The sequence below is a fragment of the Dendropsophus ebraccatus genome, chromosome 1 (genome assembly GCF_027789765.1).
Source record: "Dendropsophus ebraccatus isolate aDenEbr1 chromosome 1, aDenEbr1.pat, whole genome shotgun sequence".
NCBI classification, from domain to species: domain Eukaryota; kingdom Metazoa; phylum Chordata; class Amphibia; order Anura; family Hylidae; genus Dendropsophus; species Dendropsophus ebraccatus.
Window position 1 is genome coordinate 202,439,145 of NC_091454.1, and position 18,108 is coordinate 202,457,252.

Here is an 18,108-nt window from a genome sequence, read left to right on the forward strand (position 1 = left end):
GTCGACAGTGATTTGGTATAAGGGGACGCCATACGTCAGAAAGCTGCCTGCTGCTATAAGACCTTGATGTTTAATGTGAAAAAAAGGATAAGACAATTGATGACAACTGATGCATCTCTGCGAACAGTTGTATCATCAAAGAAGGACGCCGGACCGCCATGTAAACCCGGCTTAGAAAAACATGGCCGCTTTCAAAAAGAAATTGCACCAATCAGTTTGTCCTCAGTTTGGGTGTGTGGTTTTTGCAGTTCCGTTCCACTAAAGTGAATGGAGCTTAATTGTAATACCAGACACAATCTGAGGACAGGAGTGGCGCTGTTTTTGCAAGAAAGTAGCTGTGCTTTTTTTTTTTTGATCCTGGATAACCCCTTTTAAGACATCCAAGACTCTTTGCTTGTGATTCTATAACACAGACTTGCCTGGACATTTAAAATGAATGAAATTTTCTAAGAGTCGTCAATTATTACAGTGAAGAAAAAAAAAAAAATACGGATAGCATCTTCGCTGTTTGTTGCCTCATAAACCTGCAAAGAAGTAAGCAGCCCTGACGCCTTCCAAGGTGACACTGCCAGAAACGGGACACGATGATGAGGATGATGATCTGGTACTGGTGAATGTAGAACAAGGTGAGTCAGGGCTCAGAGGAGCGAGGGAGGAGGGAACTTTACATGGATTCTGTTTGCAGAACATACTTGGCTGCATAAGATATTTTTCTCTAGGAGCTGGAGAGTGGCCAAAAATACCCAAGAATGGGCTGTGCAGAGAGTTCTGCGCTGTCAAAGCTGTGTAACTCATGTGCTGCCAGGAAACGCACATCTCCAGGCACGTACCAGGGACCATGCTATCTGCTCAGTACATAAGCAGCTCCTACAAGGAATCAGACACCCACAAGCTCTTAAGGCCCCATCACACAAACAATATGGAGTCTTATGGATGAGCCGACCAATGCTTGGCCAACTGATCCCATCATTGCTGCAGTCAGCTGCACATCCCTTATTACACGGGGAGAAGTGCGGCTGACATTAGTCCCTGTTCTTAGATGGAGAGTAGGATGGGCAAGAGAAAAGCCCACTTATGTTTGGTTGCTATGGGCAATAGACAGTTTCCATTTATCATCCCTGTGTGTTGCCGCTTTTCTTCCTTAAACTGCACTGTCATTGGTTGCTATAGGCAATGGAGACAGGTCTCTTTTTTTTGGTGCACTGACAACCAATCAGCACCCCACAATAGTGTTCCACTTAATACATCCTTAATCCCACCTCAGAATGTTATCCCTAATACACTCGATGGGAATTGCCCTTGAGTTCCACTATAAGGGTATGTTCACACTGAGCAAATACGGCGAAATTCCGCAGCGGCATACCACCGTATTTGCTCAGTGTTAACATACCCTAATGGACAAACACATCATTGGTCATTAACAGCGATGACTGAGCCTCATGCACACTGGAGTTTGTCAGAACCCAGTCGCTCTGCATTTGATTACCGTTGGCTGATGAAGCTGGATACAGTCATAGGACTCCCCAGGGTTGTATCCAACTTCTTCAGCCACCAGTAAACAAATGCAGAACTGATGAACCCCAGTGTGCTTGAGGTTCACTCATCTCTCACAGCGAACACTGTGCTGAGGATAAAGGTAAGAAAATGACTCCATTCTCAGTGTCCAGGCCCTATGGGAACATAACGGAACAGTAGACTGAAAGATTGTACCTACCAAGGGGAACTATATTAACCTTAAAGGTGTAGTACACACACATAAAAAATCCCTGCAAGTGCCAGAGAGTTGTAAAAAATCTCAAGTCTTCCAGTACTTATCAGCTGCTGTATGTCCTGCAGGAAGTGGCGTATTCTTTCCAGTCTGACACAGTGCTCTCTGCTGCCACATCTGTCCATGTCAAGAGCAAATTCCAATAGAAAACCTCTCCTGCTCTCCAGACTGGTATTGTTGGCTAACAATCCACCACAGTTGGTTTCTGTCAAGGACACAATTGGGAATTCAGCCATAAACGCATTCTACATCAGGGATGTCAAACTCAGGTCCTCCAGCTGGTGCAAAACTACAATTCTCATCATGCCTGAATAGCTAAGGGTAGGTTGAAATTTAGTAAATGGAGCGGAATCCCGCCTGCCTCAGTGTGACACTGTTAGTCTATGAGAAGGCTCGCGCGTCTCCGCTTCCCAAGCAAGGAATTGACAAATCATAACTACAGTATTTTGCAGGTATGTGATTGGCCCACTTAGTCACACATAATATTTCAATCATACAACTAGGATACAATTTGCTGTGTCATCGAATAGCCCTGGCCTTAGCCAACAAGTGGCCTTACAGCTACTCCTCCTATGGACCACATACATCAGTGTGTATTTGTATTATGCCCTGGCGGCTTAACAACAACTGAACACATCACAATCCAACTGCATAAGGTTCCTATAGCTAAACATATTCCAAAGGGAGAGAATCAGGAGGCTGCATACACATTGCATGTTTTCTTGTGGACAATAATGTGCATTTGTGTGCCCAATGTGATGGTCATTGTCAGGAGGATCATGGTCGGCCCTGCCCCCTACAATCATACTACAGCAATCGCTTTCAATGTAATAGCTAGCAACAGAAATGATTAATAGGCGTCATCTAGCTGACTCAGAGTGGCCTCTATTGTTAAAGGGGTTATCCAGCGCTAAAAAACATGGCCACTTTTCCCCCTCTCGTCTCCAGAATGGGTGGGGTTTGGAACTCAGTTCTATTAAAGTAAATAGAGCTTAAAGGGACTGTACCACCAGGCCCAGGCTGAAGCACTGGAGGCGGGCCGACCCACCCCCAGTGGGAAGAAACCCCAGCCCCTCCATGATGTGACTCCATTAGAATCAATAGAACCCTATCATAGAGGGGCGGGGGTTTCCTCCCACTAAGGGTGGGTCGGCCCGCCTCCAGTGCTTCAGCCTGGGTTTGGTGGTACAGTCACTTTAATTGCAAACCGTACCTGAACTGGAGACAAGAGAGGGGGAAAAGTGACCATGTTTTTGAAGCGTTGGATAACCCCTTTAATAAGACCTTAGGGGGACTCGTACGCCTGTGTTAAATAAAGCCCCATCCCTTTTCCCCGGCTGGTTTTATTAAAAGGCAAACGCCTCTTAGTACAGCTGGCTGACCCTGCAAAGGCGTTATACAGAAATCTACCCCTGATCAAAGCAGGCATAAGCCTAAATAAATCAGGGCCTGGAGGAGGCCATGTCACCTCCTCCTGCCTTGCCACGTAACCAACCCCCAATCAGGCGAGCAGGGGGTACGGCTGGCATTCGCCACAGAGAAGCAGTGTATCTGTGCTTTTTCCCTATCACGTGCCAGAGACGCAGCATTCATAAATCTCCCCTTCTGGGTATGTCCACACAGAGCTTCCGCTGTGGAATCCCGACTGCCCCAGTGCCTAACAGTGTCTCTATGGGAGGGCCCATGCAGCTCTCTGCTGGAGGAATCAACATGTCAATTCTTTGGGCGAAAGAAGCGGAGGCGCGCGAGCCCTCCCATAGAGACGCCATGTGACACTGAGGCAGGCGGGATTCCACTGCGGAGAGCTCTGCTGCGGGATTCCGCCAAATTTGCTCAGTGTGAGCAAATTTGTGAGCTGTTGCAAGACTACAATTCCCATCATGCCTGGACAGGCAAAGCTAAAGCTTTGGCTGTTCAGGCATGGTGGGAATTGTAGTTGTGCAACAGCTGGAGGGCCGAAGGTTCCCCATCCCTGTCCTAAGTCATAGGTCGCCAATCTGCGGCCCTTTAGCTGTTGCAATACTACATTTCCCATCATGCCTCCAGGCTCCAGTCCCGCTCAGCTGATCTGATCTGATCGGGACCGGCAGCCTCACTGCAGCCGAGCCGCCAAGCAGGTACTGTATGCTCTCGGCAGCGGGCTGGGGATGGGCTGATGGGGGGATGTGCCGCCGCCGGGGATGGGGGATGCGACGGCGGGGCTGCGGGCACCAGGGAGTTAAAGCACATATTCACAGCGGGACATTAATCCCGCTGCGAATATGTGCTATCATAGGGGTGAATTGATACCGGATCCGCAGCGGTTCTCGCTTCGAATCCGCAGAAGTGAGATCCGCTGTGGATCCGGTAGGTGTGAAGGCACCCTAAGGGTAAAACACACACAGCGTATACGCAGCAGATTTGATTCTGTGTTCAGTTACTTAGATTGTATCTGCTGCGTATTGTGTAAATACGCAGCGTATATGCCGCGTGTGTTTGTACCCTAAATGTTCAGTTTCCCTTCAGCGCCACCACAGGACATTGTAAGTATTACACAGTATACCCATCAGAAGACATGTCGGTCAGGAAATTAATTTACAGAACTACAACCCCCAGCATGCCCTGACACTGCAGGCTGTAGCTGATCATATACATTGCTCCATACAGATCAGATAGAGAGAGAGGATGCACATCCCTGAGAACCAATATGACCTCCACTACTACTCCCCACTCAATACCATGTCCAGACACTTTACAATATGCCGTCTCCTCACACCCGGACACCTGACAGGCATACATACAAGAAGCGTGAACCTATGTCAGTCACCACAAGTCTGCATGAAGGCTCCGCACTCACCAGCTCATCTTCCCCCGGGACTTGAGGACGTTCCCGTTTTCTTACTCCCGTCTCGTTGTTTACCTTCTCTAACTTCCGGGTTTGAGTCGGTCTCTAGGAAGTTGACATGTCTAGCAACGCCCTGAGCGGATCTGACGTCACGCAATGGGCGGAGCTAGGTAAGTGCGGAGTGCAGCCGGCAAGCGTTTCCATGGTGACTCGCTTGTGCCGTTAGTGCGCATGCGTGGGGCTAAAGGCGGGAATTGTCAGTAGAGATGCGTGCGCGGAGCCGGTAGCCCGTGACGTCGTGTTTCTTATGTTCCCGTTCACACTGCCTTGGTGTATTTATTTATATAGTCCTGACACCAAATTACTTACATGTCCACCAACACCTGAAAAACAGGGAATATATAGAGTCTAACCAGCCAGGCTAGGTTCACACATTATGGTTAATAACTTTTTGTTCTTTTTTTGCTGCGATTGTGACGCTGTATTTTCCGCAGGTTAAACACGCATTAACCCTTTAAAGACGGAGCCATTTTCATTTTTACACATTTGCTTTTTCCTCTTCGTGTTATAAAGACCATAGCGCTTGCATTTTTTTCCCCTACAGACCCACATGAGCCCTTAGAAGCCTTATGACAGGCTTCATTGCTCCATAAAAACGGAGAAAATAAAAATTATTTGCGCTGTGAAATTAAAAAATATATTTTTTTTTCATCGGGGGTGGGGTTGTGTTTACATTGTTCTCCTTATGATAAAACTGACAAGTTACAGTGGTGCCTTGGATGATTATATATGAGTATAATTCGTTCCGGGACCGTGCTTGTAATCCAAATCCACTCTTAGACCAAAGCAAATTTTCCCATAAGAAATCATAGAAATGCAGACAATTTGTTCCACACCCCAAAAATAATGATTTATTATTCTGAATAACATGTAAAACAGATGAAACAAACATTCAGGAACAGCAGAATATGTGATATTATAAGTTACTGTACAGTAATAGAGAGGATGGGAAACACAAGGACTGACAGAGACTGCAGGGAGCATGGAGGAATGAGCAGGGCAGATGTGGGCACATACATGCAGCACTCTCTGTCCGGGGAGAGAGGGGTTACAGATATGGAGAGATTACCTCCACAGTCCTGTCCTCTGATGTAAGCCCCAGCCTGAAGTGGATCTTCTATGATTTGGAAGGTGAGGGAGACTTCCTGGGTCAGAGTACAGTGCTGTAGACCCCGCTATGCAGACCATGCCCCCCCCCCCGCTCCACCTCCCACCCAGTACAGAGAGCTCTTAAACCAAAGCAATCATCTTAAACCAAGTCACAATTTAAAAAAAAACTGTCAGCTCATAACCTCGTAAGGATGCATGACGTACTGGTACATCGTGCGTCCGCAAGAGGTGTTCAGAGCGGGGCCGCGCGGCAACTCCGCTCTGAACCGCCGCGATTCTGGGTGCCGCATATAGCCGTGGCTATTAGTGGGCACGGTCCGATCACCGTGCCCGCTAATTAAGTAATCAGAGGCAGCTGTCAAAGTTGACAGCTGCATCCGATCACTTGTATGCAGCCGTCCCTGGTGTCTAGTGGCGGAGATCACCCCCCCGGGACGTTGTCCCGGAGGAGTGATCTCCGTGTCTTCTACCTGCCGGGGTCTTCGCCAAAATGGTGCTGATCCCGGCTCGGCACTTGGTAGTTTTTGGCTGCAGCAGCCGGAAGCAATCAAGTGCCAATCTCATTGATCTATGCTGTTTAACTATATACAGCATAGATCAATGAGAGACCAGAGTGCATATACTAGAAGTGTTGTTAATAAAAAGCCCCCTTCCCTAATAAAAGTCTGAATCACCCCCGTTTCCCCATGTTATAAATAAAAATAAATAAATAAACATGTTTGCTATCGCCACGTGCGTAATCGCCCGAACTATTAATTAATCACATTCCTGATCTCGCACGGTAAACGGCGTAAGCGCAAAAAATCCCAAAGTGCAAAATTGTCGGATATGCGCAATCAAGGTACCGAGAGAAAGAACACATCATAAGGAACGTATATTTGTTAACAATGGTTTGAATTTTTTACAGGCCATCAGATAAAAGAAAAGTTATACATGTTATATATCGTTTTAATACGTAACGACTTGAGGAACATGCACAACAAGTCAGTTTTACCCCAGGGAGAATGGCGTAAAAACAAATACCCCCCCAAATAAACAAAAAAAATTTTTGTTCAATTTCACCACACATTGAATTTTTTTCTGGTTTCGCAGTGTGCTTTATGCAAAAATTCAGCCTGTCATTGCAAAGTACAATTAGTGGCACAAAAAATAAGGGCTCATGTGGGTTTCTAGGTGAAAAAATGCAAGTGCTATGGCCTTTTAAACACAGAGGAAAAGACGAAAACGCAAAAACAAAAATTAGCTCCGTCCTTAAGAGGTTAAACCAATGCGCTCTTAAACCAAGTTACTCTTAAACCAAGGTACCATTGTATATATGTTCCTCAAGTCAGTACGATTACAATAGGCAACATATAACTTTTATTTTATCTGACTGCTTTTAAAAAATTAATGCCTTTATAAAAGAAAAACCTAAGGGCCCTATTCCACAGTAACGATAATCGGCTGGATCGGCCCCATTTGGCCTGATTCGGACGATTATCGTTCGGTGAAATAGAAAGAACGATCAGCCGATGATCGTGTCATCGGCTGATCTTTCATTTAGGGCCAGACCTAAAATCATCGTTCCCCCACCGTGCATCGCTACGGTTGAATAGCGGTGCACGGCGGGCGACCGACGATTTGACAGCAGCAGCATCATCATACATTACCTTCAGGTCTTCTCCTCCGCGCTGTCTTCCTCCCCGTCTCCCGCGCACGCTGAATGGCCGGTCAGCTGACGGAGCGCTCAGCCAATCACAGGCCGGGACCACCACGGCCTGTGATTGGCTGAGTGTGGCCTGTCAGCTGACCGGCCATTCAGAAGATAGAGCGCGCCGGACCCGGGGATGAAGACAGCGCGGAGAAGAAGACCTGCAGGTAATGTATGATGCTGCAAGGGCTGCAAGGACATCGGTAACGATGTCCTTGCAGCCCTCGCTCAACGATCATCAGGCCGTTGAAAAGGCCCAGTAAATAGGCCCTCGTTTACATCGTTGATCGGGCCCTCCTCGGCCCGTGGAATAGGACCCGGGAGGTGTTTAAAATTGCTCTATTCCTATGCTTATAACGCTTTCATTTTTTTGGTCTAGTGGGCTGTGTGAGGTGTCATTTTTGTGCCATGATCTGTTGTTTTGATCACTTTTTATTACAAATTTTCTGGATTTGATGTGAGCAAAAATCAGCGATTTTGCACTTTGGCTTTTTTTGCGCTTACACTGTTTAGCGTACGAGATCAAGAATGTGATAATTTAATAGTTCGGGCGATTACGCACGTAGCAAGACCAAAAATGTTTTTTTATTTATTTTTATTTATAAAAGGGGGTTGATATATACTTTTGTTATGGGATGGGATTTTTTTTATTAATTAAAAAAACTTTTTTTTTTTTTTTAAACACAATAGTTTGAAGTCCCCTTGGGACTAAAAAACAATCATATACACGGCGCTGTAAAGCCAACTGTTATGCTGCTAAAGTGTAGCAAAGGATTCCATGGTCCCTCCTAATAGTTAAAATACGCCAAAAATATGTGTGTACACTTAAAGCGCTACAGTGTGTGCTTTAATGATGGAAAAGAAGTTTCCTGAGAGATACTGTCGTATAAAAATGTTAATAATAATAATATATCTTATGTAAAGTATGTGAGTAAATAGTAACTATTGTGACAATGGTCCGTTCAAGCAGTTTAAGGCTATGTTCACACTACGTAAAACTACGGCCGTAGTTTTCGCCGCAGAACTACGGCCGTAGTTTTGCGGTGTGTAACAAAGCCTTATTTTCAATGTCATCCCGGCCGGAGCGTACACACATGGTATGCGTTCCGGCCGTGATCCCATGCTGCGGTGGAAAAAACTGACAGGTCAGTTTTCTGCGGCCAGAATTCAGTGAATTCTGCCCGCAGAAAGACCTGTCAGTTCACACAGTGAAGCAAGCGGCTCCGGCCGCTTGCTTCACTGTGTGCTATGGGAAGCTCTGATGCGGGCGCGTGCTGATGCGCCCGCATCAGAGCTCCGCGGCCGGAAAAATCACCCGTCCAGTACTTAAGTAATCTAATGTGAACATAGCCTAAGTATCCTTAGTAATATATAGCTATACTGCTGAATAACTGGTAGTTTTGTGATGTGGTATAGTATCTTCGATTCTTCTGTATCTTTTTAGTAGTTGTAGGTGTTGAGGTGTCGGGTTGGGAACAGGCCCTGGCCGGTGACTCCACGTCTACCAACTCTCAGCGTGCGGTGAGTAATCCAATGGTTTTCCACGGAGTAGCAGTGACGTCACTGTAGTAGTTGCCGTAGTTCATGCAGGTCAAACATCTAACATGTTTCAGCGATCAGCGGTCGCCCTCATCAGAGATAATTTTGGCCTTGATGCAGCTGCGTCATGTAATAGGCCCAGTAAACGAGCGCCGATCTAGCAGATTGGCGCTCGTTTACAGTTATTATCGGGCCGTGTAATAGCACCCTTATTCTGCTTCTGGGGCTGAAATACAAGAGAGCAATGGCTCATACAGTACGGTATGCTCATTCCACGCTAACAGGGAGAACACCTCAAAGTGATGCAAACTGGAAAACTCCATGGATAAGGAAATTACAAACCTATTATATGTTTAGAGCACCTATTGTTTTAAAGGGTAAACTATCAGCTTGTTAGACAAATCTACCCTGCTGATAGCCCCCTATTGCACACGGGGTGACGAGGAAGAAGGTATGTCTCTTACCTTCCTCCTCGGCGCTGTTCCCGGGCTTTTAGCAGTTTAATCCCCGGTCTGGAGTACCATTAGGAACTCTGAACCAAGGATAACACTGCTAACAGCGCGGGAATGGGGCAGAGGAGTCAGGTAGGAGACATACCTTACTCTTTGTTGCCCTGTGTACAATAGGGGGCTATCAGCAGGTTAGATTTGTTTAACGTGCTTTAGGGTGCCTTCTCGTAACGGATCGAAGCGGATTTCTCGCTGCAAATTTTGCGATCCAAGGTTTTGACAGTTCCTGTGTGAATAAATACTTAATCTTAATCTACTGCGAGTATGTAAATCACCCGCCCCCTTAACCCAAACGCTGACGGCACATACATCAACCGTCCTCGCTCCAGCTTGCTGCACGAGGTCCTGGCTTCCTGCTGTTCTGCTCAGCCAGTCAGTGCGTTGCCCAGCCACAGCCACTGGTTGGCTAAGCAGGAGAGCAGGAAGCCTGGGAGCCTCTGCAGCAAGCTGGAGCGAGGACGGGTGATGTATGCGTCGGCAGCGTGTGGGTTAAGGGGGCGGGTGATTTACATACTCGCTGCGTCCTGAAAGATCCGCTGCAAGTATGTATTCACATAGGAACTGACAGGACCTAGGATTGCAATCAGGGATGGTCCGAACCTGCCGAGGTTCGGGTTCGTATAAACCCGAACGCTCGGCATCAGATTCCCGCTGTCTGGCCGCTCCGTGGAGCGAGCGGATACAGCTGGAGGAATGCCTGGAAAACTGGGATACAGCCTATGGCTATGGCTGTATCTCAGTTTTCCAGGCGGTCCTCCCGCTGGATTCGCCCGCTGCACGGAGTGGGAAGACAGCGGGAATAATTACCGAGGGTTCGGGTTCGGACCATCCCTAATTGCAATGGATCCCGCATTAAGATATCCGCTGCAATCTGTTACATGTGACGGCACCCTAAAACATCATTTTTTATGCCCAGAATACCCATAGCACACTTTATAAGGCTAAAAGTTCAACCTTTCTTCAACTTTTCCCACTTGGGGGGAGGGCGGCTTAGGAGCAGACGCCTCCCCCCCCAAAAAAAAAATAAAATAAAAAATAATAAATATATATTTTTTTTTTTATTTTTTTTTTATGGTAGCTGTATTCAGTAATGACCATCGGAGACAGAATGTTGTTATTTGACTCTGTGACTATGTGGAGGAAAGCCTGAGAAACAGATGAGTGTCAGGCCTCCTCCTATTCCAGGGTATAAAGAACCAAAATTATGAAGCCCCTGTGGACTACATTTTCATGGGTACCTCAAGTGGGGAAAGTAATGTTGGGCTATTGAGCTCAGCTTTCGGCTGGTCCTCCTCTCCTGAAAAGTATTATTATATACAGTTTCTAGTTTCTATTCACACACAGTCCTTCGTATGCGGTTTCTGACGCACTAACTTCCCCCATTCTGTATGCACTTAAAATGACCTCTTATGACTTTCCCTTTTATATCATTCCCTTTTCTGCCGTTTTTTGTCATCTCTGTTCCTATACGGCACAGGTTGGTTTTCCTAGGCCGGCTTCTGTGCATACATCCCGTTTTGCAGCCATCGGCAGCTATCCACCTGCTCACATTCCCATGCACTTACACACACACATTGGTTTCCTTACACACATTCTAGACACAAATGTTAATTATTTGAGTTCTTTTCTTGTGCAGTTTGCTTCTGTTGCTATGGCAACTGTGATCTGTTTACCTCACTTTCGCTGCATGAGGCCAGCCAATCATAAACCCGGGATCTGCGTCTGGTCCTCCGATCATGTAAATCATTTACTAAACACTGGCAATCTGAGAAGAAAATGTATGTTTTTTTTGTTTGTTTTTTTGTTCTAGGTGAGAAACGATTGAGGATTTTATGAACAGCTTTAGTGGATTCTTCTGTGTGTTTCAGGATGGCTATATATACTGTGACGATTCATTCTGTCTCTATGTAATACTAATAACACAATGGCTGCTGTGCACTGGTCTATATACTAGACCTCTCATATCATCAGACCTTACACTTATTTGTGCAGATTGCATCCATTCATGACAATGGGACCAATCCTCCTCCAAAAATCTGAGGCCCAGCTTTGTATTCCTGCCATGGAAATACATGTCCGATTATTGTCGATTGTGATCGTATTCTACATCCATATCAAGTGATTTCAGACAAAGTTATTTAACCATATTAGATCAGACTGTACAGTAGTTCACATGGTTTTTATAAAGTGAAAATTAGGTTTATATGTGCTCCCTTTGTATAATATTAAAGCAGTCCATACATACGTGAAGCTTGGATTACCCAGATATGCACTGTTAAAGTGCCCAGTGGGTGGGCGTTTCTTTTTAGGTGCCCTGAGCTCTTTGCATTGAGAGTGTTCCCAGCCCTTCCACTTAGCTCTGACTGATAGCTCTAGCAGTCTTCTGATTGGACGTTTGAGCTGTCAGTCATAAATGAGAGGAGAAGGTATCATTCTCAATACAGAGAGCTCTGGTCACCTAAAAAAAAAAATCCCACCTGAGCATTTGGACATTCAACCTTGATCATACAAGCTACAACACCTACACATCAGGTATGTATGGACTCTCCTCCCTGACCTCCCATCACCAGCTTTGAGCTGAGCATGAAATGTCCAGGTCCATAGAAAGCCTACAGAGTCCCTGCATCTTACCTTTAGAACCAATCAGAAACTAAAGGATATATCTTTTGCTACTTTAATAATTGGAGGGGGTCTCAGCATCCTGACCTCCACAGACCAAGACTTGTAATGGTGTGTTTACACAGACAGATTTATCTGGCCAATTTTTGAAGCCAAAGCCAGGCATGGATTTGAAAAGAGGATAAATCTTAGACTGACCTGTTCTCTGTTTGTAGTCTGTTCCTGGCTTTGGCTTCATTTGTCTGATTATCTGACAAATCTGTATGTGTAAACGCACCCTAACATATCAGTGTGACACTTTTTTTTTAAATGATGGGTACCTTTAAAGGTTTAGTATTTTCTCTATTGTTTATAGGTACTATCTAGTATACAACTAGGTGTCTTTACGAAGTTAAAGGGGTTGGACAGTATATAGTAAACTTGTTCAGTGTACAGTATTAGTAAGTTTACTCACTGTATGTACTGACAGCAGCTCCCTGTGTACCTCATAGAGCTAAAATCAGACTCCCCTTCTCCAGGCTGTGCTGTCCTACTCTGTGGTGAGTCTTTCCATGAGATGGCTGACATGGAGGAGCATGTGATCATGCCCCGCCCCCCAGTGTCCACCACTTAGCCTATATATGCCCATGGAGGACACTGGGGGTGTGGCATGGTCACATGATCTTCCATGTCGGCCATCTTTTGGACAGACTCACCACAGAGCAGGACAGCCCAGCCTGGAGGAGGGGAGTCTGATTTTAGCTCTTTGAGGTACACAGAGAGCTGCTGTCAGTAAGTAATGTGAATACACTATACTGTACACTGAACAATTTTACTATAAAGTGGCCAACCCCTTTAACCAGTGCATAATTTACCAGTAGTAGAACTACAATGATACCTGGACTGTTAAGAGTACAGATAAAACCAATGGATGCGAGCCACTAAATGCAGGGATAGGGAACCTTCAGCCCTCCAGCTATTGTGGTTGTAGTTTTGCAAACGTGATACAAATATTACACTAGTGTCATTCATGTCATCTCTTTTTACCCATACTATCTTAGATTTCCGTCTTCATTCAGTCATCAAGCGTCACTCAGCCACCAAGCATCACAATGAATAAAAGACACCGGGACACGTACGTAGAGATGACATTTTTACCAGTCTTCAATTGAAATGCTTTTATAGATCAGCCTGACACGTCCACGTTACAGAGGGAGCAAAAAACGTGGGATCTGGCAGCATAGTATCTCTCTCCCAGACAGAAGGTCCCTCTGCCTAAGATCAAGGTAAGCCACTGGTTCCTGGAAATATAGCTTTATATTTATATATATTAATTCACCTTATTATAAGGTACATAGAAATCTCTCTGGGAATATAAACAGCCACAAAATATATAGGACATCTGCTTTCACTTTTTTACAATTTTATACAAAAAAAAAAGAGAAATAATTATAAGCGAGTATTAAAACAGCCGCCATTTTGGAAAATATCCCCACAAAAGCAGCAGTTCCCCCTCCCATGACTATGAACATTTAGTGCGCACATAAAAGCAGTGGCAAGTGGGATCTGTACCATGTGGTCTTGTGGGGAGCATAGAGGTACTCAGTGTCATTATACATTATTGGGGAGATTTATCAAATATGGTGTAAAGTGAAACTGGCTCAGTCGCCCCTAGCAACCAATCAGATTCCATCTTTCATTTCCCAAAGAGTCTGTGAGGAATGAAAAGTGGAATCTGATTGGTTGCTAGCGGCAACTGAGCCAGTTTCACTTTACACTATGTTTGATAAATCTTCCCCTATCAGTGTATAGAGATAGTCGGTATCATTATACAGTGCAGCATGTTCAGACACCACTATAAAGTGCATCACATCAGGTCACAGCACCAGCATCATCAAAATGCTCAATGTCGTGATATAAAGGGGCAGGGATGGCGGTGGAAACACCGCCTTCCTTCATAGCCCATACTGTTACATGCATACGTAGAAAAGGGCTTCATTGGCTTAACCTCTCCACTGATATACAGCAAAGGCTACTTGAATTATGGCTGGGTTCACACTGCGTTTTTGCAATCCGTTTTTTTTTTTCCATCCGTTTTATGCAAAAAATTTATAAAAATAAGATGCATTTGTGTGCATCTGTTTTTCCATTGACTTCCATTATATAAAGAAACATCCATTTTACATCCATCTTTTTGCAAAAAACAGATGAGAAAAACAGATTGCAAAAACGCAGTGTGAACCCAGCCTTACACGTACAGATACATTCCACCTTAAAGCAGATGTACAGGTCGTCGCTCTAGAACTTTATGCACAGATTTCTTGTAGGACTCTATATTAAACGTGATGATTTGGTTTGGGTAAAAAATAGAACTAAATATTATCTAACTTTTGTAGCTTTTCACTCCCAGGATCACATAGATTAGATACGGAATATAATTCAGAATAAGGGCCCGTTCACACTGAGCAAAACAGTCTGCGGCATAAGTTGCGCCCCAGAATTTCCGCCTGTTTTTCTCAGTGTGAACGGGCCCCAAATCTAAGAAGTCAGAGAGAGAATGTGCTATTTCTTAAAGGTGACTTTATGACTAAGGATGGCCATACACATTGGAAAAATATAATTTGGCAGGGTTGGCCAACCATCTATTGTGTATAGAGGTCTTCAGACTCTTGCTCAACGGCAAGTGTCAGGGGGACGAAAGGATCGGGTAGTTGAGCTTCGGTATTCCTAATCCTTTTGTCCTGACGAGATATGCTACACCAAAGGTCTGGGAGCGGCATATTCTCCTTGAGAACATATGCCCATTCAGCTGAACATACGTGTGTAAGGAAAAAGGGGATAGCTGTCACCAGAATGAGCTATTACACAACAGCTTCCTTATATAAGTTATATGGCTCTGTGTGGTATCTGTATAGCTGCCCAGCAATGGATGCTCAAGGGAATTTATATTTTGTTCTACAAATTAAATATATGAGCTAACTTTGTAACCCTGTCTATGATGATAAAGAAGAGGCTGCTGAGAAGGAATCTTTACAGAACAGGAAGTGTCTGCCTATTATTAGGCTTGGTAGCCAGAGTGAAAACTGCAAGATTTCAGATTTTTTTTCCCAGCACAATTCTATAAAAAATGTAACATAAAAGATAAAAAAAAAAAAAAACTTGCTGTAAACAATAGGAGATTATCAGGTGACACATTCCTATAACTTAATTTTTTTCAGCACCCAACTGAATGAGGAAAAAGGAGTCAGAAGTAGAGATGAGCTGAACCCGAGCGTGCGGCATTTGATTAGCGGTGGCTGAAGAAGTTGGATGCAGCTCTACAGAGCTCTGGAAAATATGGATACAGCCTATGGCCTATGGCTGTTCCCATGTTTTTCAGGCAGCCTTAGAGCTGCAGCCACCAGTAATCGGACAAACCCGAGCATCTTCGAGGTTGGCTCATCTCTAGTCAGAAGTATAACCTGGTGCCCTGGGAAACACAGCACACACAGTGATAGAAAAAGACACCACAGCACAGGTAAGTCTGGATCTTTGACCACAGATCTGCTTTAAGAAGAAAGTGCAGCATTCATAGAGACAAAGAGCAATGTGAATAAAGTGCCTAATAACAATTCCATAATGTGTTCTTAAAACTGGAATTTCTTCATTGCAAGTGGGACAGAAAAAAAGGGAATCTACATGTAAGCAAAATCCAAGTCACCCCACTGACAAGAAATGACTTCCTACCCATCATAAAGTGATAGCGTATCTCAGCGATACCATTGCCCATTAGTGCACAGTAAACAAGCACCCATCTACAAGGCTTGACAGTCATGTGGGCTAGGATGCACGAACACTCGCTCGTATGACCCCTTGCTGCCATCATTCATCAACCTATCACAAGGGAAGACCTGCTGCCTCTGAGCCATGGTTTTGGCAGGTCAGAACAAAGTGATAACCTGAAGAACAAGTGTTTGCTTGTTCATTGGCTGATCACTGGCCATGTTACACAGAGAGATATGAGCCTGTTAAACTGCTATAAGAGTTGGGACTGCCGAAGATAGCCAAGTGCTGTACTCAGCAGTCCCATAGCGAGTAAACAGAGTGGTGATTGAGCATTGGCGCTACCACTCACCATTCTTGTGAGCCAGCCGCTGAACCTCCATTGTTGTCATTTTTATCGTCTACCATGTGGATATACTATAAGTTATAATATCGGGATAACCCATTTTTAGACGTTTCGATTGTGCAGTTTCTACGTCAGGTTAACATTATTTAGATTATTTAGGTGGAAAATGGACATTCCAGGATAGTGTTACAAAGAAATAAAATGAAAGCTGTCCTTTCCTTTACCTCTACAGCAGTATGGTATGTTTTGCAGAACATGAGCTCAAGGTGGTCATTGACAGGTTAGTACTGAGGCCCCATACTGCACAGGATGGATGGGGGACCTGTCCACCTCCTCAGCTGCCTGGTCTTTGCCCACTTACATGTAAAATTCATAGTATACTTTAACTCACATGGTAAGAAGGTGGTGTAGCTGGGAGCTTTACTATTACTCCCCCACATATCAATGACGGAGAACAGAACTCTTAAAGCACGTCTGGGTCTTCATAAGCTCCAAAGCATCGCCCTGTTGCAAAGCATTATGGTGTGCAAATCTGGCATCCATGCAAACTATATTTTTCCCTTCCTCTACGGTTCTAGTAATACATGCTGGGTGACTTCATTGATTTATAAAAGCACATTGCATGTCGTTGCCCTTTATATGAGCCAATATTCCCTTTAAAGGTGAATATTAATAAATTGCTCAACAATTTATCTCCTAATACCAGTCAATATACACATATGCCATACCGCACAGGCAGTATTTTCAGTCATAGGAATGACAGAAAAGTTGAGAATTTTTTCTTCTTGTTTGTTTCGCTGTTTGGGTTATTTTTATATTTATAGTATTTTTTTTTTACCATAGCAGCAAAAAAGATCATTAAAACAAAAAATATGCCGCATCTTTTTTAGACCCGACTGTCATGCAGAGACATGCAAGAGAGAGAGAGAGCGAGAGGTGGGATGGCTCACCCCCCAAACCCTGCCCCCACCGACTCTTCTCAAAGTGACAAACACATGTCATTTTATAAAAGGAGAGGGCTGAAGCACAGGCAGGATTATCTGGGAAGAAGGGAGAATGACAGCAAATGGAGAAGAGCAAGTGACAGGGAGAATATAGGGAGAGGAAAGAAATTAGGAGAGTGAATTAGAGATGAGTAGCTGACACAGACTGAAAGTGATCAAGGGAAAGAATTGAGAAATACCTGTAATCCTATAGGAATTTAAAAAAAGCATTCTATGAAACAAAGCAGACAGCCAATGACACAGGAGAGGGTATTCCTTCACAGAATCCATAGTCATTAACTAATATCATATGTCAAAAATGCACATACAATAACAGCTGATATGGGCAAATGGGGCAGCTGCTCCCTCTGCACTCCCTATTACTACACCCATTCCCATGGTAAATGCAGACTTACAGAGAGCGGTCCTTTTCCAAAGAAAATCAGTGCTAGCAAACAAGGAAGAGGGGCCAACCCATGGATCACACACCATTCTTCTCTCCAATAGTCGGAGAAATCGGATGGAGGGGGTACAGTATCAGATAAAAAATATTGTGAGATTCTCTTTCTCCTCTATGCAAACTTCTCTCATGTCTTAAAGCAGTGATCCCAAACCTGTGGCTCTCCAGCTGCTAAATAACAACAACTCCCTCCATGGCTGTCAAAGTACACTGAGAGTTGTAGTTTTGCCACAGCTGCAGAGCCACAGTTTGGGAAAGAGTCTGTAAGGGGTTTTCTGGGTAAAATTTATTGATGGCGTATATTCAGGATAGCTCGCCAATTTTAGAAAGGTTGGGTGCCAGTCAGCTTTTTACAAGAGCTGCAGTGTCGGGATACGCAGTGAAACAAAGCAGGAAGCAGATGGTGCCATATATTGTGCAGTGGTCACGCTAGGTTACTGCAGCACAGCTTTCAGTGAA

At 44.6% G+C, this 18,108-nt stretch overlaps 1 protein-coding gene and 1 long non-coding RNA gene across 3 annotated transcripts in view; one reads left to right on the forward strand and one right to left on the reverse strand.

Moving 5' to 3' along the window:
- BIN3 (bridging integrator 3) overlaps window positions 1-4,736 on the reverse strand; it is a 31,816-nt gene extending 27,080 nt beyond the window's left edge. For both annotated transcript variants that reach the window (XM_069944726.1, XM_069944718.1), the window contains exon 1: window positions 4,605-4,736. Coding sequence is in view for 1 of the 2 variants with exons in the window: in XM_069944718.1 (XP_069800819.1) it covers window positions 4,605-4,612 (8 nt within the window). In the remaining variant the exon portion in view is untranslated. The remainder of the gene's footprint in view (window positions 1-4,604) is intronic.
- A 4,157-nt stretch (window positions 4,737-8,893) lies between these two features.
- Window positions 8,894-15,692, forward strand: LOC138767305 (uncharacterized). Its single transcript, XR_011358786.1, has 3 exons — window positions 8,894-8,973; window positions 13,160-13,384; window positions 15,317-15,692. It is a non-coding gene; the product is annotated as an uncharacterized lncRNA (long non-coding RNA).
- The last annotated feature ends 2,416 nt before the right edge of the window (window positions 15,693-18,108 follow it).